General features: G+C 52.1%; 1 protein-coding gene across 1 annotated transcript in view; it reads right to left on the reverse strand.

Annotated features, from left to right (window-relative positions):
* Positions 1-26,080, reverse strand: part of WNT3A (Wnt family member 3A) — a 70,785-nt gene extending 44,705 nt beyond the window's left edge. The window contains exons 1-2 of the mRNA XM_061421394.1: positions 26,010-26,080; positions 2,343-2,584 (exon numbers count right to left, since the gene is read on the reverse strand). Coding sequence (XP_061277378.1) covers positions 2,343-2,584; positions 26,010-26,080 — 313 coding nt within the window. The remainder of the gene's footprint in view (positions 1-2,342; positions 2,585-26,009) is intronic.
* Positions 26,081-27,294: the final 1,214 nt, after the last annotated feature.

Here is a 27,294-nt window from a genome sequence, read left to right on the forward strand (position 1 = left end):
TTCATTTATAATAGCATCAAAAGAATAAAATACTTAGGAATGCCTTAACCAAAGATGCATGAGACTCATTCATTGAAAACTATAAAACACTGCTGAAAAATTAAGGAAGACCTAAACAAATGGAAAAATCCCATGTTCATGGACTAGAAGACAATAGTGTTAAGATGGCAATACTTCTCAAACTAATATACAGATTCAATGCAATCTCCATTAAAATTCAAAAAACCTTCTTTTGCAGAAATGAAAAAATAACCCTAAAATTCATATGCAATTGTAAGGGATTCTCCAAAAGCCAAAACAAGCAAAGCCAAAGCAATTGTAAAATAAAAATAAAGTTGGAGAACTTATACTTCCCAACTCTAAAGCATACTATAAAACTATAGAAATCAAAATAGTGTTGTACTGGAAGAATGGTAGACCAATGGAATAGAACTGAAAGTCCAGAAATAAACCCAGACATCCGTGGACAATTGATTTTTAACCAGGGTGCCAAGACTATTCAATAGGGGAGAGACTAGTCTTTTGAACGGATGGTGCTGAAATAATTGGTTTCCCACATGCAAAAGAATTTAGCTGGCTTGACACTTAACTTCTCACTATATACAAAAATTCACTAAAAATAGATCAAAGACCTAAATGTAAGAAGTAAAACTATAAAACTCTTAGGAGAAAACATAAGTGTAAAACTTAATAACTGTAGATTAGGCAATGTTTACTTTGATGTGATATCTAAATAGGTAAATTGAATGTCATCAAAATTTAAAACTTCTGTACATCAAAGGACCCTGTCATAAAAGTGAAAAGACAATCTATAAAGGGAGAAGATATTTGAAAATTATATTTCTGATAACTGTCTAGTGTTAGATATTGCAAAACTAATACAATTATGTAAAGTTTAAAAATAAAATAAAAATTAAAAAAAAAAATAAATAAAGAACTCTGACAACTCAACAATAGAAACATAAACAACCCAATTAAAAACTGGGCAAAGGACTTGCATAGACATTTCTCCAAAGAAGACACTCAGATGTTCAACAATCCCATGAAAAGATGCTCAACATCATTAGTCATAAGGGATGTGCAAATAAAAATTACAGTGAGACATCACTTCAGATCCACTGGGAGGGCTAAAGGAGAAAAAAATAAAGAATAACAAACATTGGCAATAATGCGGAGAAACTGGAACCCTCTTGTGTTGCTGGTGGGAGAGCAAATGGTGTGGTTGCTGTGGAAAAAGAGTTTGGTAATTCCTCAAAACACAGAATTACAATGCAATTCTACTTCTAGGAATATACCCAGAAGAATTGAAAAACAGGTGTTCAGATACTTGAAATATCAGCATTATTCACAACAGAGAATAAAAGGCTTGAAACAACCTAATTGTCCATCAACAGATGATTGGATAAATAAAATGTGATCCATCCGTACAATGGAATATAATTCAGCCATAAAAAGGAATACAGTACCAAAACATACTACGGGTGGATGCATCTTGAAAACATTATGCTCAGTGAAAGAAGCCTCTCTCCCTCTTTCTCTTTTTCTCTCTCTCTCTTTCTCTTTTTCTCTCTCCCTCCCTCTTTCCTCACTTGCTGGAGGGCCCAGCCACTGCATTTAAGCAAACCCAGGTCATGTGCAGAAGCAGCAGGGGCCACCAGGCATGTAAGAGAGATGAGGATCAGCTCGTCTCTCTGTCTCTTGTTACCAGAGACCAGCCCTGCCTACTGCATCTCCCCACACTGCAGATGTTGGGACCGACAACACATGATTATTATTGTTTAAACTCCTATGTCTTGTACAAATTTGCTCTTCCCCAAGAGTTAACCAACACCCAGCCTGCCAGATCTTCCTCTTCTTCCCGGGCTCCAGGACCCTGGATAACTTCTGCTGTGTGCCTCTCTGATCCCCAACCCTCACCCTTTTTTTGTGTTTTCTGTTTGTTTTTGTATTTTCTCTCTAAGACCTGCCTGAAGTCCTGGCTTCTTCAGGAAAACTGCAGTGGTTAATCCTGTCCCCGTGAAACTGTGTAACTGTTTTTTGGGAAAGGGGAAGCAGGAGGAATCTCTGTGTGATCCTATACCCTTCCTGAACTCCAGGAGCACCCTCCAGAGTGGGTGAGCATTGGAAAGGACCCACACGGGCGATCCCTATAGTAACGAGCACTGCCCCCTGACTGGAAGTGCTGTTCCTATGCTTGAGCACAGGTGAGAAACAGAGGCAGAAAGGAAATGAACTGGCTTGTGCCCACTCCCACTGAGGGGGAAGCTGGTTTGAGCCCCGCTGCACCCACATCCCTGGGCTGCCGCCTCTGCCTGGCTAGCCATGATGGGTACCGCCTGTACCTTTGTCCAGCACGGGGCCAAAGATGGCCAGGCTGTTGTTGATGGTGGTGCAATTCCAACGGCGGCCACGGAACTGGTGTTGGCACTCCTGGATGCTGATTTTGATGCCCTCTGCCACGCTGGGCATGATCTCCACGTAGTTCCGGCAGAAACGTAGCTGCTTGGGTACTAAGCCTGGGATGCTGGCGCAGAGGATGGGCTGTGTCCCCAGGGATGAGTACTGGGGCCCAACAGCCAGGGACCTGGGGGAGGAGGACAAGGAGGCCTGGTTAGTAGGGGAAGTGCCCTTCTGGCCCATGAACCGGGAGCAGGAGTCAGGCCTATCCTAGGTGAACTTTCTTTGGAGGATGAACACAGGCCCTTCCCTTGGGCAAGATGTGTTTCTACCATGCAGGAAGCCTGTCCCTGTCCTGTACCTGACACTTAGCACGAAACATCGTGATGTGCACGTGGATTGACAGAAAAGAAATCAAGGAAGTGGTGGAGGCTTCCCTGCTTCTCTGCACAACCGCAGGGGTCCTGGCTCCAATGGTGTGGAGATAGCAGCACCCTGAAACAGTTCAGGAACACAGAGAACCGAACTCAAGGATACAGATGATGCTGAGTCAGTACAGGGGCTGCCCAGAGGAGGTGCTGCTGGGTCTGTGGCAGGAGGACAATCACTTCTAGAGCAGTGTGAGATAGGGCATGTTGTTGTTCAGTAGCTAAGTCACGTCCAGCTCAGGGACTGCAGCATGCCGGGCTCCCCTGTCCATCACTATCTCCTGGAGTTGCTCAAGTTCATGTCCATTGAGTCAATGAGGCTATCTAACCATCTTATCATCTGCCATCCTCTTCTACGCCTATCCTCAATTTTTCCCAGCCTCAGGGTCTTTTCCAGTGAGTCAGCTCTTCGAGTCAGGTGGCCAAAGTATTGGAGCTTCAGCATCAGTCCTTCCAATGAATATTTATGGTTGATTTCCTTTAGGATTGACTGCTTTGAGCTCCTTGCGGTCCAAGGGACTCTCAAGAGTCTTCTCCAGCACCACAACTTGAAGGCATCAATTCTTCAGTGCTCAGCTTTTTTTATGGTCCAACTCTCACATCTGTACATGACTGCTGGAAAAACCATAGCTTTGACTATACGGACTGTTATCAACAAGGTGACGTCTTTGTTCTTTAATATGCTGTCTAGGTGTCATAGCTTTCCTTTCAAGGAGCAAGTGTCTTTCAATTTCATGGCTGCAGTCCCTGTCCGCAGTAATTTTGGAGCCCAAGAAAGGAAAATCTGTCACTGCTTCCACTTTCCCCCTTCTGTATGCCATGAAGTGATGGGACCAGATGCCATGATCTTAGTTTTTTGAATGTTGAATTTCAAGCCAGTTTTTTCACTCTCCTCTTTCATCTTCATCAAGAGGCTCTTTAGTTCCTCTCTGCTTTCTGCCGTTAGAGTGGAGTTAGAGATGGGGCACCCTGAAGGAGGGCATGGCAACCCACTCCAGTATTCTTGCTTGGAGAATCCCATGGACAGAGCAGCCTGGTGGGCTACAGTCCATGGGGTCACCAAGAGTCAGACATGACTGAACCGACTTAGCACACACACACACACACACACACACACACACACACAGAGATGGGGCACAGCAGTGGGTAAATAAATCATATAGGTGAAAATCACTACTGAACTCATGCCCACCATTCCAGCAGGCTTTTGGCTATTTACTCAGCAGATATAAAAGCTTATGTACACAATAAGATGTGCTCAAGAATATTCACAGGGCTGTGATCATCAGAGAAAAACTTGGAAACCACCAAAGGAGGCATCCACAGAAGCATGGATGAACAGTGTTGACTCTTGCAGAGGAATGCTACATGGAAATAGGAGTGGTCTGCTGCTGCAAAGGTCAGGGATCTCCCTGGCAGCGAGCTTAAGAGAGACCTGATACAGTGTGGGTGACCACGAATCCTCTGATGGAGACCAAGGCCCAGCAACACCGTGGATAGATACAGAAATCAGGATAGTTTCCTCATTCTCAGGGGAGGTCTGGCCTGACCGAAAGGCGGCATGAGAAAATGTATCTCAGGCTGTGCTTTGCCAAATGGTTCCCACTCACCACATGTGCCAATTTAATTTAAGCAAAATGACAAAAAATGAGAGAAAAGTTTGGTTTCTTAGTCACACTAGCTAGACATGACCTGTGGTTACCATGTTGGATGGTTAGATATAAGAACATTTTGGTCCCTGTGGAAAGTTCTACTGGACTACTAGGGTCTGGGGTGAAGGAAGTGCTCTGTGTTTGATGGGGCTGTTGGTTACACACATGTTTATGTGTCGCAACTGATTGAAATGTAGTCATGTTACTATTCGTGATTGTTGTTCAGTCACTCAGTTGTGTCAGACTCTCTGCAACCCCATGGACTGAAGCATGTCAGGCTTGCTTGTCCTTCACTATCTCCTGGAGTTTGCTCAAACTCATGTCCATTGAGTCAATGGTGCCATCCAACCATCTCATCCTCTGTCATCCCCTTCTCCTCCTGTCCTCAATCTTTCTCAGCATCAGGGTCTTTTCCAATGAGTCAGCTCTTTGCATCAGGTGGCCAAAGTATTGGAGCTTCAGCTTCAGCATCAGTCCTTCCAATGAATATTCAGGGTTGATTTCCTTTAGGGTGGACAGGTTTGATTACCCCTTGATTTCAGAGGAAGAACCATCTGGCTCTTTCCAGGGCAGAGGGAATGAGCTTCCCCAGCCCCATGGTGACACGCTGTTGTATCTGCCCAGTTGGATGGATAACCCATGATTCTGTCATCTGTGGGAGCATCTGTGTTTGTAGGGTGATGGGCTCTTGTCAGTAGAGCTCTGCTTGGCTCCTGTGTCTCAATGCTTCCTTCACCCCTGGGTGGAAGCTCCATGTGAACGACTGTGTGGCCACTGCTACTTTTTGGGGCCATCTGTTGAAGCCTGCCTCCCATCAACCACAGATATCACAAAGGCTCTTCAGGGTCTCTCAGAAAGGGCCATGAAAATGTTTAGAATGGTAGGAGAAGACCAACGCACGGGAGGCCCTGTGGACCTAGGAGGACCACTGGGTGTGGGGTGGCTCTGTGCTTTCTTCGTTGGTCCCCAGAGATCTGCTCACTCTCTGGGCAGTACAGGTGTTGCCTGTGCTCACCCGGCCTTTAGCCACAGCGCTCTCTCCTCCTCTAAGTGTCCCATCTCCTCCTCCCACTGGGATTTCTGCTGTGGTGTGGCCCAGACCCCTCTGCCTGGCAAGATGGTCCCTGCTTATCTGGTAGGTTTCTCTGGTGGGATTCAGGTGGAAATGTCTGTTTCCCTTTCCTTTATTTGGTGGCTGACTTTGTGAGCATTTCAGCTGGACCCACAGAGTTTCCTCTTGTTCAGCATCTGCTCTCTCCTGGAGGGTTAGGCATGCCTAAGAACATGGGACAGAGGCTTCTGTGTTCCTCAGCAAGCCGCACACCTGTACTATGATGCTTTCAGTAAATCCCACTCTGAGTCTAACCCAGATCCATCCATCTGTGGTGAGAATGAGAGGAAACAGGAATCACCGTCTCTCAGAGAAACAAACCTACCCTCTGGATATACAAATCAGACCCTAATATCTTTCCCTCTTTGTCTCCAAAATCTCCAGAGGCCGCCTTGCCTCAAGGCACACAACCCATGCCCTTCAGCACCCAGAGATGCCTCATTGGATGACCCGGAGAGAACACCTCCTCATTGCACAGTCCTGTGAGATCTGTCCTGTGAGATCTGTCCAGCTCCATCCTCTCACACTCTGCCAGCACCCTACTCCTGCCACACCAGGCTCTGGGCACAGTTCCTGTCTCCACCCATCTCTCCGTCAATGTGGGACTTTGTCCCACGCATCTCTGTGGCCACAGTTCAGTTCAGTTCAGTCGCTCAGTCGTGTTCGACTCTTTGCGACCCCATGGACTGCAGCACGCCAGGCCTCCCTGTCCATCACCAACTCCCAGAGTTTACTCAAACTCATGTCCATGGAGTCAGTGATGCCATCCAACCATCTCATCCTCTGTCGTCCCCTTCTCCTCCCGCCTTCAATCTTTCCCAGCATCAGGATCTTTTCAAATGAGTCAGTTCTTTGCATCAGGTGGCTAAAGTACCGGAGTTTCAGCTTCAACATCAGTCCTTCCAATGAATAGTCAGGGCTGATTTCCTTTAGGATGGACTGGTTGGATCTCCTTGCAGTCCAAGGGACTCTCAACAGTCTTCTCCAACACCACAGTTCAAAAGCATCAATTCTTCGGCACTCAGCTTTCTTTATAGTCAAACTCTCACATCCATACATGACTACGGGGAAAATCATAGCCTTGACTAGACGGACCTTTGTTGGCAAAGTAATGTCTTTGCTTTTTAATATCCTGTCTAGGTTGGTTATAGCTTTTCTTCCAAGGAGTAAGCATCTTTTTATTTCATGGCTGCAGTCACCATCTGCAGTGATTTTGGAGCCCAAAAAGATAGTCTGCCACTGTTTCGTGTTTCCCCATCTATTTGCCATGAAATGATGGGACTGGATGCCATGATCTTAATATTTTCTGAATATTGAGCTTTAAGCCAACTTTTTCACTCTTCTCTTTCACTTTCATCAAGAGGCTCTTTAGTTCTTTGCTTTCTGCCATAAGGGTGGTGTCATTTGCATATCTGAGGTTATCGATATTTCTCCTGGCAATCTTGATTCCAGCTTGTGCTTCCTCCAGCCCAGCGTTTCTCATGATGTACTCTGCATAGAAGTTAAATAAGCAGGGTGACAATATACAGCCTTGACATACTCCTTTCCCTATTTGGAACCAGTCTGTTATTCCATGTCCAGTTCTAACTGTTGCTTCCTGACCTGCATACAGATTTCTCAAGAGGCAGACAAGGTGGTCTGGTATTCCCATTTCTTTGAGAATTTTCCGGTTTGTGGTGATCCGTATAGTCAAAGGCTTTGGCATAGTCAATAAAGCAGAAATATATGTTTTTCTGGAACTCTCTTGCTTTTTCAATAATCCAACAGATATTGGCAATTTGATCTCTGGTTCCTCTGCCTTTTCTAAAACCAATTTGAATATTTGGAAGTTCACGGTTCACATATTGTTGAAGCCTGGCTTGAAGAATTTTGAGAATTACCTTATTAGCATGTGAATGAGTACAATTGTGTGGTAGTTTGAGTATTCTCTGGCATTGCCTTTCTTTGGGACTGGAATGAAAACTGACCTTTTCCAGTCCCATGGCCACTGCTGATTTTTCCAAATTTGCTGGCATATTGAGTGCAGTACTTTCATAGCATCATCTTTTAGGATTTGAAATAGCTCAACTGGAATTCCATCACCTCCACTAGCTTTGTTCATAGTGATCCTTCCTAAAGCCCACTTGACTTCACATTGCAGGATGTCTGGCTCTAGGTGAGTGATCATATCATTGTGATTATCTGGGTCATGAAGATCTTTTTTGTATAGTTCCTCTGTGTATTCTTGAAGGAGAATATCCCACGTGGGGTAGGAGATACCCCGTGCCCAAGGGCAAAGAAGAAGCCCCGGCAAGACGGTAGGAGGGGCGAATTCATCTTTAGAATCAAACCCCATTCCCACCAGAGACGCTCAGAGGGCTCAAACAAACCTTGTGTGCACCAGGACCCAGGGACCCCACAGAGACTGAGACAGAACTCCGTGTCCACAGAGTCCCTTTTATCCCCCACAATGCCCCTGCCATCCTGTGTGAGCATCACCCTCCATACCTCCCCACTGCAGCACTTATGCAGTCCTATATTCAGTTAGCTGGCTGAGGAGAGGGCAACTTCTTGAAGTCCTGGACACAGGGTTTCCCAAGTTTGGTATCCTCTCATCCTGTGCCCATTCTGCCCACCGTTTCTGGGCAACCTCTATCCTGGGCAACCTCTATCCTGGGCTTGCTCTTCCTTCCTGATCAAGTGCATCTCTTACGAGTTAAAACCTATCTTTCCCTGGGGAATGTCCACGACACCATGCATCCACGGGCTCAAGTGGAGCTGAGCCTTCTTTTCATGGGTGGCCATCTCTAGCGCCCCCATTTCTAGGGAAAACCTGAAGCCTCCAAACCAGACTCCGGGTCTCCTGGGTCCCTCTCACATCTGTGCCCTAATATCTGACACCCGCCCCTGGGTGCAGTCTCCATCCTGTACATCCTCATGCTAAAACCCAGCCATGACCTCACAGCACATATCACAGACATCCCCATGGCCCTGCCTGAGTCTGTATTCCTGGAGTGGCATTCCAACTGTGGAGCTGGCTTGTTCCCTCACTTCTTCCTTCATTACCTGCAGAGCGTATTGAATCCTGGGTGCCTGAGGCCTGACCCTCCCCAGCTTTCTCCCACACCCACCCCAAGGTCTGGGACCACAAGGTTTTCAGAAAGGGCAGCCCTCTTCTCTCACCCAGCTGTGAGGTCTCTCCTCTCTAGGCAGTATTCTGTGGTCTGAGCCTCGCTGTCCTGCACCCTGTCCTGCACAGACAGCTCTGAGCGGAGACTGTAGGGGCTCCGGTTTGTCTCTCTGGGACCCCTGTGCTGACCGAGGTGTTTGGCTTCCTGATGGACCAGCATGGGCCGGACGCACAGATGGGAGGATGGGGGAAGCTGGCACTTGGACTGAGAGGTGGCATGCAGGCCAGGGTCAGCAGTCTCTGCTCTCGAAGGCCCCCAGTGGGCAGGGTGAGGACTTCAGGGGGGAGAGGATGGGCTAGCTCTGCCCACTCCAGGCTGAGTTCAGATGTCCAGGATGGGTTGGTGAGGGTCAGCGGGTGAGGTAGACTGCATCTAACCTGCATGCCCTCTGCCACGCTCCGTCTGAGATTTTGCAGATAACCTGCCACTTCCCTGGTGGCTAAGGTGGTAAAGAATCCACCAGCAATGCAGGAGACCTGGGTTCAAGTCCTGGATTGGGAAGATCCCCCAGAGAAGGGAATGTCAACCCACTCCAGTGTTCTTGCCTGGAGACCCATGGACAGAGGAGCCTGGTGAGCTAGAGTCCATGGGATTGCAAAGAGTCAGACATGACTGAACAACTAACGGTTCCCTTCACTTCCCACTTATAAATCAGAGGGCGAAACTCCTCGGACCTTGGTTCTCTTTCAGAACATTGTCACCTCCACCACCTCCCCGACTTACCTCAGCCAATATCTGTGCCTTCTCACCCACTGAGACATCCCTGTCCTGGCCCCGGTGACCACTCTGCCTATACCGGCATATGTGGCTGGCTCTGACTGCTCCTGGCTCAGGTTGACCATCCGTTTCCACCGAGTGGTACCTCTCACAGTGACCCTGGCACCCCACTCCAGTATTCTTGCCTGGAAAATCCCATGGATGGAGGAGCCTGGTAGGCTACAGTCCATGGGGTTGCAAAAAGTTGGACACAGCTGAGCGACTCCACTTTCTTTTACTTTATCTTTGGTTGTGCTGGGTCTTCGTTGTTCTGAGTGGGCTTTCTCTAGTTGCAGCAAGTGGGGGCTATTGTCTAGTTACAGTGCGTGGGTTTCTCACTGCAGTGGCTTCTCTTGCTGCAGAGCATGGGCTCCGGGGTGAGCAGGCTTCCTTAGCTGTGGCTCGTGAGCTCTAGAGTGCTGGCTCAGGAGTTGTGGGGCAACAGTCTATCTGCCCCGCAGCACGTGGGATCCTCCCGGACCAGGGATTGAACTGGTGTCGCCTGCATTGCAAGGTGGATTTTTAACCACTGGACCACCAGGGATTTTTTAAGCAGGAACGAGCTGTCACTCCAGGCGAGGCTGCCCTGATCAGCTCTGGCTCTTCCACTCTGATTCAGAATGTTTTGCACCCATGTGTTCCACATTTTGACGCTCCACATGGGATGTGATTTGCAAACAAGTGTTGAACTCTAGTTAATGATGAGCCAAAGTCTTCCGGAGAAGGCAATGGCACCCCACTGCAGTACTCCTGCCTGGAAAATCCCATGGATGGAGGAGCCTGGTGGGCTGCAGTCCATGGGGTCACTATGGAGAAGGCAATGGCACCCCACTCCAGTACTCTTGCCTGGAAAATCCCATGGATGGAGGAGCCTGGTGGGCTGCAGTCCATGGGGTCGCTAGGAGTCGGACGCCGCTGAGCAACTTCACTTTCACTTTTCACTTTTGTGCATTGGAGAAGGAAATTGCAACCCACTCCAGTGTTCTTGCCTGGAGAATCCCAGGGACGGGGGAGCCTGGTGGGCTGCCATCTATGGGGTCGCACAGAGTTGGACACGACTGAAGCGACTTAGCAGCAGCAGCAGCAGCCAAAGTCTTCAGGGAAAGAGTGGATTGAGGTCACATAAAAACACGCAGTGAATAGGTGGGTGAATAGAAGGGATGGTGAGGTATGGAATACACTGGGTCAAGCGAAATGTGCTTTGTGCGTACATAGACGCTCTTTATTCAAGTCCTGCATCTTTTTGGATGTTTGAATGCTTCCTGATGGAACATTAGGGTAGGGTTTGCCCTTTGTGGCTCTGGTCTTGGAGCCTTTCTGAAGGGGGCTGTCTTCTGAGGTTCGTGGGGTTCTCTCCTTCTCTTCTGTTGCTGGCAGCCAGGCTCAAACCGGAGAAGGGATGAAGAGGGTCTGTCCGAAGGAAAATCCACTCAATTGATTTCTGAGTGGATTTCTTTTTACTGGCTGAATGTACTTGGAGACTCAGAACAAGTGGAAAAACAAAGGGCCACTTAATTCAGACAGAAAAAAAGAAAAGCAGACTCTCTCGTCCTCACCAGTCTCAAGGTGCTTGTCCCCCTGCCAGATGCCAGATGCTGGGGCTCACTGTGGGTGGGGGCTGAGCTGCCTATCCCCAGAACCCCACAGCCTGTACCCACCTGGGCCCTCCCCACCTCTCCCCATCCTGCCAGGGGAAAGCAGAGTGGGGCTCCCGAGTTCACGGCTCCTCCCCAGGCTCGTCCCAAGGTTGCGGTGCTGGGTTAGCACCCCTGCCCCTGCCTTCTCCAGGCCACCTTCCCATTCAGGTCCCATATTACCAGTCCCCCAGCAAGGCCAGAGTACTGGCAGCCAGCTCCCAGCCCAGAGGCCACGCCCCTGTTCTGGCCTCCACCAATCCCAGCTGGATCCCTCTTCCACCCACACTAGACCTGATGGCCCCTTAAGTTCCTTGAATTATTTCCAGAAAGGTTCCTCTGTCCCAGAGCTGGGCAGCCAAGAGAATCCTGGTAATGCAGACCCTGCCCACGTAGGGCAGAAAGTTGGGGGGTCCTGTCAGACATGGGAGGAGTCTGTGTGTGGGAGAAATGGGGCAGAGAAAGGTCACAGGGGCCCAACTGATGTCACTGAATTTTGGGTGAGCCTTCAAGGATAAATTGGTTCATAAAAACTTAAATTGAATATCCAAAGTGTATTCACTAACCTTACTGTGGTAATCGTTTTGCAATATATACATCATTATTTCATGGACAGACATCAGATAATTGCATTGTACACCTTAACCTTCATTTCAGTTCCGTTCAGTGGCTCAGTCGTGTCCGACTCTTTGCGACCCCATGAATCGCAGCACGCCAGGCCTCCCTGTCCATCACCAACTCCTGGAGTTCACTCAGACTCACGTCCAGCGAGTCAGTGATGCCATCCAGCCATCTCATCCTCTGTCGTCCCCTTCTCCTCCTGCCCCCAATCCCTCCCAGCATCAGAGTCTTTTCCAATGAGTCAACTCTTCACATGAGGTGGCCAAAGTATTGGAGTTTCAGCTTTAGCATCATTCCTTCCAAAGAAATCCCAGGGCTGATCTCCTTCAGAATGGACTGGTTGGATCTCCTTGCAGTCCAAGGGACTCTCAAGAGTCTTCTCCAACGCCACAGTTCAAAAGCATCAATTCTTCAGCGCTCAGCCTTCTTCACAGTCCAACTCTCACATCCATACATGACCACTGGAAAAACCATAGCCTTGACTAGACGAACCTTTGTTGGCAAAGTAATGTCTCTGCTTTTCAGTATGCTATCTAGGTTGGTCATAACTTTTCTTAACATAACTTTTCTTTTCATTATGTAGCCTTAACCTTACACAATGTTATATGTCAACTGTATCTCCATAAAGCTGGAAGAAAACTCCAAACTGGACATGTGCTATCTTCTCAACACTCCCAAGATTCAAATTTCTAATCTGAGGAGGAAGTAGGTACCCTCAGTCAGTTAATACTTGGAAGATGAAGATTTGTAACTCTTTCCTCCCATAATCTTCTGGGAGGAGGTGGAAGGTGCATTGACCTGGGGCTGGGGGCTGGACAGGTTGGTGGGGAGCAGCATCCACCAGGACTCTGGGCCCCAGACCCCGGAACAACCATGCGCTGTCCCGTTTAAGGGTCTCTCCAGGAACTAGAGACAGCTTAGTGGGAGAGGGGATGCTGTAAACTGCGAAGTGCTGCTACTGCAGGGTGCCACCACCTCGGTGCTCTGTGCTCCCCAAACTCTCAGAGCACACAGAATGCAATAACACCAAATGCAGCCAGGACTCCTGCGTCAGATCCTGGAGTAGAGAAGGATGTTCACGGAGAGACTGCCGAAGTCAGCCTGTGTTTGGCTGTGCACTAGCAAGGTCTCCATCCTGATAAACGGATTATGTGAGATGTGAGCACTTGGAGAAGGAGGTTTGGCCTGTAGAAACTCTCTGCTCTATAGTTAAGTCATCATCCCAGACCCAGGTGGAGAAGAAAGCAACAGTTATAAGCAAACAAGCAGACTGACATCGGGTTACAACAACAGGGAACAAGCTTGTGGTTCAGGACCATGAGTTTCTTTACTGAGTCTACATGGTGGGCTGAGGGCTCGACTCCATTTTGTAATCTCTGCACCAACTGCCATCATCCTCTGAGACAAAAGTGCCTGCTTTCCCCTGGTGATAGCATCCCAGAAAACCACAAAGGCTGTTGCAGTTGGTCATCTCCATTCATAACTGAAGGTGAGTTTGACTGCAGTTAGTGGTGGGGACAAATAAAGATATCATTTTCTTGTCCCGGGGGACTGGCACCCAGAGGGAAATGGCCCAGGAGCATTTGGGAAGGGACATGTGATTTGAGCTTCTCCGGTGGTGTTAGTGGTAAAGACCCTGTCTGCAAACACAGGAGATGTAAGAGACATGGGTTCGATCCCTGGGTCAGGAAGATCCCCTGGAGCGGGGCATGGCAACCCACTCCAGTATTCTTGCCTGAAGAGTCCCCTGGACAGAGGAGCCTGGTGGGCGATGGTCCATAGGGTCACAAAGGGTTGGACATGAATGAAGCCACTTGGCACACACACATGTGGTTTGAGGGGATGGGACAGAGAACGGCTGTGCATACCTTGAAGGAGGTGGTTGCTCTCCTGCTCTCCTACCCAGCAAGTCCAGATTCTCACAAGGCCTCAAGAGTACCCACCTTCCTGTCTGGGACTGTGAATACAGACAGAGTACACTTGCTATATCTGCCAGACATGCAGTGGAAAGCAGACACAAATCAGGGCCACCAATCTGGGTTAATCTAACCACAGTATGCTTTCAAAGCAGAGCCTTCACCTGGTAGCAGAAGTCAGAGACATCAACAGCCTCTGAAGCTGTTGCTGGCTCTGAGATGAAGGTGCTGCATTCCGAGACCATAAAGTAGCCTCGAGGAGCTGAGAACCACCCTGGCAGACAGCTGCAAGAACATGGAGACCGCAAGGACCAGAATTTGACAGCTGGGAGAAAATGTGTTGCCAGATTGGCCAACACTTTGATTTTGGCCTCTAGACACCATGAGCAGGAAACCCAGGCAAACCACCAAGATCTCTGACCTGCAGAGCTGTGAACTAACGCACAGGTGCTGTGTGAAGCCGTAACTCTGGTCATTTGTTACTCAGCAAAGACTAAATATTCCCCATCTGTCCTCTGCTCATGCTGGCTCTTTTCTCTTGCCCTCAAAGCTGCTCAGGCCAGGAGGAACAGAACCTCACAGGGAGGCGGCCCCTCCAGGTTCAAGCCACCGCCGCCTTCAAGGGCTGGTCACCACAACCTTTAGACAGCTCTTCCCTTCCTCCCCTTCCTCTGCCTCTGTCCCCCAGCACCACCCCTCCTCAGGGACCCACCACCACTCTCCTGGAGGCTGGTTACTTCTTCTTTACAAGCCCCTGGAATCTTTTCTTCCTCCATAAGCCGAGCTGCTTATCTGGCCCACCTGCCCCACCAGCATCACCTGTGTGGTCCTGCACCTGGCCCTGCCTACTATATGAGTCTCTCCAACCTATGCAACCTGGTCAGTGGAATCCCAGGGAATCTCCTGGACCAAGAAGCTGGGGGTAGAGAAAGACACCTGACCAACATCAATGAGTTAACTTAGCAGGATGGGGTTTTGGCACGTTGGTTTCCCCTTTCCAGTATGCTATTATGCTCTTAAAACATATTAAATACCAGTACATACAAGATAACATTTATGAACAGTTATCTTGGTGAGCGTGGGCCACCACAACAAAAAGCATAGATTGGGGGGCTGAAACAGCGAACATTCATTTCTCACAGTCCTCAGGTGAGGGTGTGGACGTGATGGGGTTCTGGTGAGGGGCTCCGGGTTCACAGCTGGCCAGCTCCTTGCTGTGCCCTCATACGGCAGACAGAGAACTCTGATGTCTTATCTTCTTCTTTTAAGGAAACTATTCTCATCATGGGGACTCCACCTTCATGACCTTATCTAACCCCAATTACCTCCCAGAGGCCCCACCTCCTAATACCATCACACTGAGGGGTTGGAGGATCAACGTATAAATCTGGGGGAACATGAACATGCAGTTTATGACAGAGAGTAAGGTAAATGTCATGTTTATGAACAAACCCCACACAGAAACCACTAAACCCAAAGACACAGAACACTGTGGGGCTCCTGCATTTGATATGACACTGTTTCTAGCACGAAACTGTCACTGAGGGGCAACGTGTGTGGTGGCTCCCATCTGCCCCCTGGCTGGTCCACGCTGCCTGTTGTGTGGCCTTTGCACCCTGGTTTCCCAGCCAACACACTAGGCAGCTGGAGGCAGAGCGGGGCACTCTGAGGGTGGCCCTGGGCTGGCAGCATGTGTGCCAGGGAACCTGTCAGACGTGCAAGCTCCCCGGCAGCACTGCCCCAGACTTGCTGAATCAGAACCTCGGGGCCAGTGCCCTGCTTTGACAGGCCCTTCAGGGGCTTCTGTCTCTTGCTCGCATTTGAAAACCACTGATTCTGCGGTCACTGAAGGTGAGCCTGACTTTGAGTCCCGGGACTTTGAGTCCAGGGAGCCTCCTGAGGCTTCAAGTCCAAACCCTTTGGTTTGGCAGTCAAAGTTTCCTTTGATTTTTGCTTCTAAATCCCAAGGCTTCCAGCAACTTCTGGCGCTGTTCTCTGAGAACATGAGTTCCATTATAGTGGCAGGGGAAAGCACGCTCAGCCAGGCTTAGGAGTGGGGCCAGGAAGTGTGCCCCGCCCTCCAGGGCCCCATCTGTCTCCATGGGGCTGGCCACTTGCTTCTCTCCAGCCTAGTATCACAGAGCCCACCATAAGCGAGATCACTGGGAGCCAGACCTCAACTCTCATCGGGGGGTGGTGAGGATCCTAAAAAGAGCCAAGTGGTGACAGAAGAAGGAAGTAACGATGGTGAACATTCCTGAAGTGCTGTGGTGGGAAGGATGATGTTGAGGCAGGGCACTGACCACCCATTTCCAAACCCAGTTCAGTCCAGTTTAGTCGCTCTGTCATGTCCGGCTCTTTGCGACCCCGTGGACTGCAGCACACAAGGCCTCCCTGTCCATCACCAACTCCCGGAGTTTACTCAAATTCATGTCCATTGAGCTGGTGATGCCATCCAACCATCTCATCCTCTGTCGTCCCCTTCTGTTCCTGCCTTCAATCTTTCCCAGTGTCAGGGTCTTTTCCAGTGAGTCAACTCTTCACATCAGGTGGCCAAAGTACTGGAGTTTCAGCTTCAGCATCAGTCCTTCCAATGAATATTCAGGACTGATTTCCTTTAGGATGTACTGGTTGGATCTCCTTGATATCCAAGGGACTCTCAAGAGTCTTCTCCAATACCACAGTTCAAAAGCATCAATTCTTCGGCGCTCAGCTTTCTTTATAGTCCAACTCTCACATCCATACATGACTACTGGAAAAACCATAGCATTGACTAGATGGACCTTTGTTGGCAAAGTAATGTCTCTGCTTTATAATATCCTATCTAAGTTGGTCATAACTTTTCTTCCAAGTAGTAAGTGTCTTTTTATCTTATGGCTGCAGTCACCATCTGCAGTGATTTTGGAGCCCAGAAAAATAAAGTCAGCCACTGTTTCCACTGTTTCCCCATCTATTTCCCATGAAGTGATGGGACCGGATGCCATGATCTTCGTTTTCTGAATGTTGAGCTTTAAGCCAACTTTTTCACTCTCCTCTTTCACTTTCACCAAGAGGCTTTTTTGTTCCTCTTCACTTTCTGCCATAAGGGTGGTGTCATCTGCATATCTGAGGTTATTGATATTTCTCCCGGCAATCTTGATTCCAGCTTGTGCTTCATCCAGCCCAGCATTTCTCATGATGTACTCTGCATATAAGTTAAATAAGCAGGGTGACAATATAGAGCCTTGACATACTCCTTTTCCTATTTGGAACCAGTCTGTTGTTCCGTGTCCAGTTCTAACTGTTGCTTCCTGACCTGCATATAGATTTCTCAAAAGGCAGGTCAGGTGGTCTGGTATTCCCATCTCTTTCAGAATTTTCCAAACCCAGAGGAGGCAAACTCAGGGTCTTGCTGAGAGGGGCTCTTTGGAGGGGTCACAAGCATGGACAAGGTCTCATTAATCTCCCAGGAACCCACTCTGAGTTCTTACCTGGGTGTCTGGGGCTTCAGGTTAATTTTTCAGTCTCCCCGTCATTTACCCTCTGGCCCGTGTATCTAGGTCATTATGAGGTCCTGACCTTGTCTGGCGCGATCTCTTCCTCCTCACAGCCATTGCCGGCGCAGGATATTCTAGCCAATGATGACTTCAGGTGTCAACGGCCCTGCCCTGATGGACAAAAACTGTGTCCTGTGGCCCCAGGGGAAAGCCAAGCAGGAGTGGGTGCGCTGCCCTCCTCCTGGGAGGCAGCAGGGCACGAGGGCCCCGCTAGCCTCCCTGCGCCCATTTCCTTCACCCGGCACCTGGCCACCGTGATTCACCCGTGAGGAATCTGTTCCATTCCCCTTCTTACTGCCAGCCCTGAAGTGCAGCTTGGCAACCCAGGAAGTGCCCGCATCCCCACTGTCAGCCACCCCCCGGCTGGGAGCTGGAATCTTAAATGCCCAGCTGGATGTCACATCTGCTGTCCCAAAGGCCCCTCAAAATCAGACTGTCCCAAACTGAATGCATCCCTTCTCTGCAGACATGGGGAGGATCCCTCTCTGAGGCCTGAGCCTTTACCCTAGGTTCCAGCTCTGGAGAGATTCTCCTTGCAGGGCCATCCATACAGCAGAAAGGGGCAATGGCCAGGCAAGGAGATCACAGCGCACCCACACCACAAGCCCGAGCAGCTGCTAGCACCACCGCTGAGAAGGTCCCACAATCACAAAACGTTTAGTGGAAGATGGTAAGCCTTAAAAAACAGAACACAGTCTTCTCTGCACACTGTTATTATGACCATGAAAAATGTGTAAGCGAAATGAGAAGAACCTAAAGTGAGGAAAAGCCTGTATTAAGTTGGTAAGATGAAGAGCTTGTTTTCCAGGGTTTTGTGAATGCTATTATTTGGTTAATTTTTAGTAATAATTTGTTTGCGGGTGAGGGCATCATTTTCAACCCAGAGCACACACTTGTGCAGTTTGCAAAGTGGCCCCTAGACTCCAGTTCCAGCCTATGGCTGGGGCCACATGAGCCACGCCTGTTGCTGAAAAGCACCAGTGGTTTTTCTCCCTCTGCCCCTGTTTGCTCCTGTTGAGGACTGCACAGTTTCACTGTTGAAAGGCCAGGCGCCTTGCCAGACGGTCTTACTCAAGACACAGGCGAGGCACTGGCTGTGGCACGTAGGGGAAGGAGGCCACTCAGGACCCCGTCTGCACCAGCTTTGCTCCCCTGGGCTGATGGCCTTCACTCAAGCAGAGTTTACTGTAAATGTGCGGCGAGACCCATGGACAGAAGCCACGTCTCATGGACAGAGGCTGAGGGCAAGGGGAGGACCTGGAGCAGAGCCCCTCTGCCCGCTGTCCCTGCCTGGGTCCTTTGGGGGTGGACCCTCAACCAGAGCGCCTAAATCCTTGTGACAACTCAGAATGGAGTCACAGGCTCTCAGGTCTCTAGAGTTCTGGTTTGATTTCTTTTTGCAAGATCAGCAAACACAGGGTACCTGTGCACTGCGGGCACAGCTCTGCCCTTGCCAGGGCTGTGTGCTTAGAGCTGAGGCCTCACAGCGGTTCTCAAAGAGAGAAGGGCTCTGTGGGGAGGAGGGCTTGGCTGGGTTTAGGGGAAAGGATGTGATCACCACCTCTTGTTATTCACTGAATGAACTGTTCTTGCCCTTCTTTCCTGGGCCTCAGTTTCTCCATCTGTCCAAGAAGGTGGTGGGGCACATTCTATCAGAGACTCCTGGAGGGGAAGTGAGTCATAGGCTTGGCAGGTTCATCCACCCCTTGGGGGGTGGGTGGGGCACATTCTATCCACACGTCACCCAGGGTCACCTCTCCAGGAAGTGCACTGGGCTCTCAGTGCTCCTAAGCGCCCTCTCTGTACCCGGCTGAAGCTTGCCACTCCACCTGCCCAGCCTCCCACATGTGGGCCACAAGAGGCCACCCCCAGAGAGCACGGCCACACTTTCTCTTGTCCTTCGAGGGCACAGATCTCTGCTCATTCCTCATCTGGGGGCCCCTGTTGCCCACTCTGCCTGTAGGGCCTCTGCGGAGGAGGACCGTGGTTGGTCCCATGGACCTTCCTCGTAACGCATGAGGATTCCAGAGTGACTGTCCCATTTTAAACTGCTGTCTTCTAAGGTCAGGGCCTCTCCATGACTGGCCCAGGTCCCTATCCTCAGCCTGGAGGCCTTGAGTATGGGCTGGTTGCCTTGTGGGTTGATGGCTACCCAGCTTGATGGGTAGGCTCTGTCCTTTCTGGATGGAGCTGTTCAGGAGGCTCATAGGACCCAGACTCCCCCAAGGGTGCTCATTTGCCCCAAGGCGTTCCAGATTTTGCCTTCTCTCCCTACCCACTATGACATCTCCCAGAGGGACCCACATGCCTCCTTCCTCTCTCTCTCACCTGGAAGACCCCTCCCTAGCAGCTGGAGCACTTTCGGCAATGGGAGGGCCTATGAGGAGGGGCGTCCCGGGACCTGGATCCCTGGTGTCGGGGGCCACCTCTTCCCAGCTCCTGGGCTGCCGTGGCCCTGCCTGCAGCCCTCCCAGCACCCTCTCCTGCCCCACCGGGCCGAGCCGGGATTACTGACACATACTTCGCGCAAGTCCCAGCAGGCGGGCAGAGGCTCCCGTGCCCGCGGCCATGCATTTGCCCGCTTCCCTGGGCGGCAGCAGCACGTTTTGTCGGGGAAGGAATGTGGAAGCACCAAAGTGTGAGACACCTCCAGGGTGTCACCTGGAGAGACTGGGAGGAAGACCGAGGCAGAGCTGGCCTGGGACATGGCGGGGACCCAGCCCCAGAGCCAGGGGTTCAGTTGAGGGGGTTGTAAAAACAGTCAACTATGTTTTCATGTCCCCAAGCACAGACCCAATACAGTTTCTGTTTTTCATAGGAAATATTCCACCCATTTATTCCTTCATTCACTTGTTCAACAAAGTCTTATCTAACAGCTACGCGGGGTGAAGGGCCAAGGTTGTGGGGAAGGATAACACATACCCCGAAGGATCTCACAGCCTGGTGATATAGGTGCCATTCTTATGACAATGCCACAAAGCGGGGTGGGGGTGGGGACAGGTTTCACAGGGATCAGGCAGCCTGGCCGGAGTCAGAGCCTTATTCTCCACTTCTTCATGCAGCCCAGTCTGCCGAGGAGTCATGGTCAGATCTGGGATGAGCTGAGCAAGGCTGGAGGAAGTGAGATGGGATGCAGGGCACTAGGAGGGGCGGGCACGCTGTCGGGGTGTGGGGGGCAAAGGCATGTCAGGGGGGGCTCATTGATCACTGTGTAACTGTGAACTATCCCAGCTGCGCCTAGCAGAGTTTAGGGAACTTACCAGGAGGACTGCAGGGCTGAGCTGGGAGGGGAGGGGGAGGAGCTGGGTCTTGTAAACCTTGGATTCTCAGCCGCTGTAGCGTCTGTGGGAAGCCCCTGCCCCCACCCCCCAACCAAGGCAGGCTGTTCCTTCCTCAGCCTCTTCTTCTGCCCCTTCGTGGATGGGCAGCTCACTACCACCACTCTCAGATCCAGGAAGCCTTTCCTATACTGAACCAAAATCTGCCTTCTGGCTACCTATAGCCTCTGCTCCCAGGGTTTGCTGGAGCCACACAGAAGTCCAGTCCTCCTTGCCCAGCAGCTTCTCACACACCAAACTGCAGTGGGGTGTTCCCCCAACACTTCTCAACAACAGGAGGCTCCAGTTCTTCGATTGCACTTGAAAGGGGTAAATACAAACTCTAAAACTTGGCTCAAAAATGCAAATGACAAGTATTAGGTGATGGAGCCTCAAGGGGAATGATCCTTGACCTGGGCATGGCAGAAGCTGCCTGTTGTGGGGGCTTCAGCTTCTCAAACTAGCTACAGAACTTGGGTTTGGGGTTTTTTAAATTCCTAATCCATTATTATAAATTACATTAAAAGTCTGCTAAAATAATACATAACACATTTTTTAAACTGCTGTAATTCTTCCTGAACACCTATTTTCAACTTCTGTTCATATTTCTTCATGAACAACTATGCATGGATAGGCTCTGGTCTGTGGACTACAGTTTGAATATAACTGATACTTTCAGGGACAGGAGGTATACCCAAACCCTGCCTTCCCTGTCCTGGCCTGCACGATGGTGGCAGAGCCCCTCTGGAACAGGGCAACTTCCGTCCTTCCAGGCTGGAGATTTGTAAGTGAGACCCACCGTGAAAAGTGAGATTTTATAGCCTCTCCAGACTGTATTCCTCCTTGACTGTATTTACTCACCCTCTTCGCTGTCACAAAGAATTCTAGGAGATTTGTGCAAATAAAACAGAATCATTTTAAAGGATGACAAGAAGCCCAGTGAAATGCAGGGTTAGCTAGCGTGGGAGAAGCTGCCCCATCTGAGTCCCAGACAGAGTCCCGAGTGTGTAGGTGGCCAAGTCATATCAAGTTGGATGTGAGAGGTGGTTGATACTTTTGCATTCTGGAAGGAGTGAGTACCATGGTGGGCTTTCAAGGGATCAAGATGATGCATACTCAACTTGGTGATATAAAACAAGATTTCTGGTCATACATATTTTACCTATGGTCATTTCTAACATTGCTCTTCAATAAAAGGATGCCCATTGGTGGTTCTGTGGAGGAACATTGTTCCCAGTACCCTGAGATTCTACAACACCAAGGGTGTCGAACTGGCATCTGGATTTCTCTAGTTTCATAGGCTAGCTGGTACCATCACCAGTCTCAGGGCTGCAGGGAGAGAGAGAGGGACAGACACAGAGACCGGAAAAGAGAGAAACAGAGACAAACACGGAGATTCAGAGGGACAAATATAGACAGAGAGAGATGACAGACAGACACACAGAGAGACAGAGAGAGACAGACAGACAGAGGTAGAGACACACAGACACACAGATGACAGACAGACACACAGAGGGACAAATATAGACAGAGAGAGATGACAGACAGACACACAGAGAGACAGAGAGAGACAGACAGACAGAGGTAGAGAGGGCGCGCGCACATACACGGAGAGAGGGGCAAACAAACAGGGTAAGGTGAGAAGGAAGAATCAGGAGGAGGGACAGGGCTGCCCTGGGGAGGGGCCCGCAGTGGGCGGGCTCACAGAGGACCGGGAGCTCAGGGAGTCTGGCTTGCTTGGGCCCTTCCCGGGTGAGAAGCCTCCGAGCCTCGCTCAGCCCTCCCAGGTCCCTTGTTGTCTGACACGAGCAACCTCCTCCTCTGTGTGACTGCTCATCTCTCCCTCCCCCCCCCCTCACTCTCCCCCACACACCCTTTGAGTCTGCGGGTCCTACATATCGCCTTCAGAGCTCTCTTTCTTTCTCCCTGAATTCCACACGCACTTGTGCCCCACAAGCATCAGGGTCCACGGGGGGAAGCCTGTGTTCCGCCTGGGACCGAGAAGACCCCTGTGTGTGAAGAACCAGTAGAGCCAACGCCAGGGAAGGTTGTGCAGAGAGAAAGTTCTAGAGTGTGTGGAGGGGTGATGGCCAAGCTGGCATTCCTTAGGGTCTGGATACATGCTCAGAGCAGGGCATCTGCATACAAATGAGTGTGGGGTGCGGGGGCTAGGGAGGGAGGAGAAGCAGTGAGAGTGGGGAGAAGCGAGAACACTGCATTGGGAGTCTGTCTCAGGCTGCTGAGCTGGCTCAGGGATGGGAGAAGACTGGACGCAGCCTCACGGGGAATTTCCGGGGTCAGCTGGGGTGACATCCACTCCAGGTACCACTCAGTGCTGGGGAGGTCTAGGTACAGCAGAGACTGGTGGGGTGCTGGGTGGCAGGAAAGGGGAACCAACAGGACAAGGAGGGCCAGGCTGTCTGTGCAGGTAAAGACACTGCTGCTGGAACTCCAGGAGGGTTAGAGGGGAGGGTGGAGGGGAGGTGAGAACTGAGGCAGAAGGTGGTGCGATGGGGCGTTGCAGTCTGGTGCAGGAGATGAAGGGGCCTGGCTTTGCGGGAACAGGGCAGGGGAGAAAACAGGCTGACCTCCAGGGTCAGCCCCAGGGGAGGGGAGGGGATCACAAGATGCCATCAGCCCAGACATGTGAAGTGGGCGGCAGGTGCCTGTAGCACATCGTCAGCTGTGTACTGAGTATAGTTCTTCAAGGCTTCTGTGTGTTCCCCTTGACCATGATGCTTGTTCTGTATTCACATAGATCTTTCTGATCAATTCTAATTAAACAAGAATTCAGTCTGGATCAGGGGAGTGAGGGGGAGGGAGCTAGTGCCTCCTGGTAGGTCTGCAGTACATGGCCCTGTGGGATGCTGGTGGCTGGCCTCTGGGATCAGGTGCCCAGGCCTGTGTTCTGTCACCTCCCAGGTCCCTTCTCTGGACCCCTCTGTCACATGAGGAGACCAGAACACATGTTCTTGGAGGTCTCTGCAACTTTCAACATTCTGGTCTTAGGGCTGTCTCTCTGTGCCTCTGCTGGGACCTTTGGACCTTGAACATCTAGGGTGAAGGACACTTCCAAGATGGTCCTGGGGAGGCGGTTGGCTCTTTAAATCCCCACGGGATGCAGCGCCACCTCCTCCTCCCCTTCCACCCTCCCACCAAGACTACACCAACTTCAAAGCCTAATTACTCCCAATTTGGGCTGTTTCCTTGTTTCTCCAGGTGAGGAAGTCCCTGTCACTTTCACTTTCATATGCAAGGAGTTGGGGGTGGGGTGGGGAGAAGTGATGAGAGCGGTGACTTAATTTTGGGGAGGGAAGGTGAAATGGAATACCAACTAGGCAGGCTGAGTGTGAAGGTGAGAAGTTATAAAGAGAGGGTCCCCCCCAACTCCAATGCCTCACTGAGGCGTGGGGAAGCAGGAGAGGGGGTGGGCAAGAAAAAAGAAGGAGCCACCTGTGGGAAACTCCATTAGGTTGGATATGAAGATAGAATGCCTTCCTGCTGCTGTTAAACGCCATTTCTTTCTTTGTGAGCCCTCCTTTCCATTATGCACATGTGCACCGTGGACAGACCACATCCTTGCTGTGTCCAGATGGCCTGGGGGCAGAGGGAAGGAAGAGAGAAAAGTGCTGGTCCTCAATGAGCCTTGAGGTTGTGGCCCCCGAAGATGCTTCTCAAGAAACAAGAGAACCACTGAGTGCGAGAATCCTATGGAGAGCAAAGTGGGGGGGGGGGGGGGGCGGTTCCGTGGCACCCTCTGCCCTTTGGGGTTAGAGTTGCTCTAGACTCTTGATTGGGTGGGCCATTGAAAGGGAGGGGGTGGGGACAGGACGCCCCTCCCCACTCACCTGGAGAATGCCGGAAGCACCAAGCATGCCCCAGGATCTTTCAGATGGAACACATCTGGCCCAGGCGGAAGGGGTGGCATAGGTGTGTTGAGGGGAGCAAGGGCAGGGACGCCCAGGGCCGAGAGGACAAACATTCAACGGCGTTGGGTGGCCAGAGGCTGGTGACAGGGCCCTTCTGTCTGGAAGAAGCGCGGGGGCGAAGGCGCTTCCTCTAGCGCCCAGGAATGCAGCGGCGGCGGGTTCTAATTAGAGGCCCCCGCGGCAGCAGGCGGCCGAGGGCTCTCTCCGACGCGCTTCTCTGGTTCCCCGGGAGTCAGTGTCCCCGCGTTCGTAGGCACGCCCGCCGCAGCCAGGAGCTGCAGGTGCCGCGCGGGTGCGGGACGCGCCGGGGTCTCCGCAACACGTCCCCGCCGCCCTGCCATCTCTCCCAAGCCCTCGTACCCGCCGGTGCCTCCTTCTTGAGCCCCGCCCCGTCCCGCCAGGCTGCGCCTGGACCCGCGCCCCACACCTAGGGCGCCCCCGCTCCTGAACAATCTCGAAGAGAAAAATTATTATCGGATTAGATGTACTTCGGCTCACTCAGACTCCCCCCGCCCCAACTTCCCCTCGGCATAATTATTATAATTCCAGGCAAGCCGTCGGAGAGAGTTCCTGGTGTGTGTGTGTGCGCGTGCGTGCGCGCGCATGTGTATGTGAAGGCTTGTCTCTGATCTGGGTCTCCTCCAGCGGCGCGTTCAGGCCCCTCGGCTCCCTTATTTCCCCCAGCTGTGTTCGTCAAATCTTGAGCATCTCAGAGAGCCCTTGCCCTCGCCCCTGGGGAGCTGGAGTGACCCTTGCCTGTGGGGACTCTACCGAAGTAGCTTCCCTCTTCCCCTCAGGATTTGTGCTGTAGACCCTCAGGACCTTCTCTTGGTTCATCTGCCCTTCCATCACCAGGTTTAGGAGGGTTTCACGGGAATGTGTCTTGCCTGGGGGTGGAAGACGTCTCGGATGTGGGTTTGCGGAGCCTCTCACTAAGGAGCCCTCAAACTCGATGCTTTCTCCCTCTTTACCTCTCCCGAAGCCCCTTCTTACATCTCGTTCGGGACTGCAGCAGGAAGACGCAGCAGGGCCAGGTGCTGGCCGCGGTGCGCCCGCCACTCCCGGCCGGGTCCCCGCAGTCTTTACGTAACTACGCTGCTTCGAGCTGTTCGGTCTTGTCTCACTGACTTTGCTTTAAGGTGTGTGTGCGCGTGTGTGGTGTGTAAGACATGTCCTTAAGGAAAGTCTCAGGCGGATCTCCCTCTCCCAGCTTGTACTCCTGGCTTCTCTTGACCTCGGGCTGCCCAAGCGTTCGTGCCACTCGTGTGGATCCAGTTTCTGCCTCTCGCAGCTCACTGCTCGCCCCGTCCGACGCCGGGAGCTCCTCTATGCCCGAGAGATCAATGTCCCCGGAAACTCCGCCACCCGCGTCCCAGCCCCGGCCCGAACAGGTCGAAAGTGGCCGCCAAGGAAAACAAACCACCCGCGGAACAGGAGGGCAGGGCAGAGCGCGGGCTCCGGGCCACCGCGGGGCCCTGCCCGAGGGGACGGTGACTGGGGGACGCACACAGGCCGGGGAGAACGTGAAGAAGGCTCACTCACCACCAGATCGGGTAGTTGCCCAGCGCTTGCTTCAGGCCGTAGAGGAATATGAAATATCCGAGCGGGGCCATCGCCGGGCGGGAGATCTCGGAGGGCCAGGAGTCCGCCCCGAGAGCGCGGGCGCCGGAGCGGGCCGGGCCCTGGGAGCTCGCGGGCGGCGGCGCTGGGCCCTCCTGCGGCCGCGGGGTGCGCGGGGTGCGCGGGTGAGCGCGGGTGCGCGGGCTCCGAGGGCGGCGCTGAGCCAGGTGGGCCGGCAGCCGGGCGGCGGGCCGGGGCCCGGGGCAGCGCGGGACGGCGGGGGCGGGGCAGCGCCGCGGGGGGCGCCCGCCGGGGCCGGGGCCGGGGCGGGGCAGACAGGGGGCGGGCGGGGCCCTGGGAGCTAGCTCGGAGGCGGCTGCGGCGCCCGCCCCTCCCGTGGCCGCGAGGAGCGCGGGGGTGCCAGGGGTGTGCGGGGGTGCGCGGGTGCGCCGGCTGCAAGGTTTGCGTTGTGCCGGACTGGCAGCTGGCCAGGCGGCGGCCGGACAGAGGTTACAGAGTCCGCAGGTAACCCCTCTGAGGTCCCGGGCCGCGCCCCCTCGGGGCTCATGGACGGTTCCTGAGGTTTGGAGCCCCGCGCTCCCTGCGCTCACTGTGGGACGCGCTGTCCCGCTGCCGATCCCGCTCCTGTGTCGTCGCGCGCTCTGCCCCTCGCCCTCAGGTGCTTGGGCTGCGGCTCCATTTCGTCCATCCCCTTACTGGGGGCCCGTTCGCTCCATTTCGTCCATCCCCTTACTGGGGGCCCGTTCGTCCGAGGCTGGGCTCCTTGAGCTGCGCCTTGCGGCTCTGCTGGAAGCTGGGCCAATGGCGAGCAGCCAGGACAAGGCGAGGCCTGCCTGGGGACAGCTGCTGGGTGGGCATCTAGGGTGCAGCCACGTTTCTGAAGGTCACTATTGGGAAACAGCCCAGCTCTGTTTAGGGTCCAGGTGTTGAGGTCTACACGTTCTCTCCACACACCACTAGGGAAGGGAACAGCAGTCCTGGCGCTTCTGGGCCCCAGGGACAGTGTAGCCAATTGGTGCCCAGGCTCTGGGACCACAGTCTGCCCAGGGCTGCTGGCTTCTTCAGCCAGAAGTGATTTCTGACAACTCGGGTAAGCCTTATGATTTTTGCTGATGGGGAAAGGGAAGACCAGAGAGGGTAAGTGACTTATCCAAGGTCACAAAGAGTGGCTAGCCAGTTCTATAGCTCCTAGCCCACTGCAAGGCTCTGTTTGCATATTCATCTGTAGCCCAGGGAGACAGGAGCC

Source organism: Bos javanicus, chromosome 7 (genome assembly GCF_032452875.1).
Source record: "Bos javanicus breed banteng chromosome 7, ARS-OSU_banteng_1.0, whole genome shotgun sequence".
Lineage (NCBI taxonomy): Eukaryota > Metazoa > Chordata > Mammalia > Artiodactyla > Bovidae > Bos > Bos javanicus.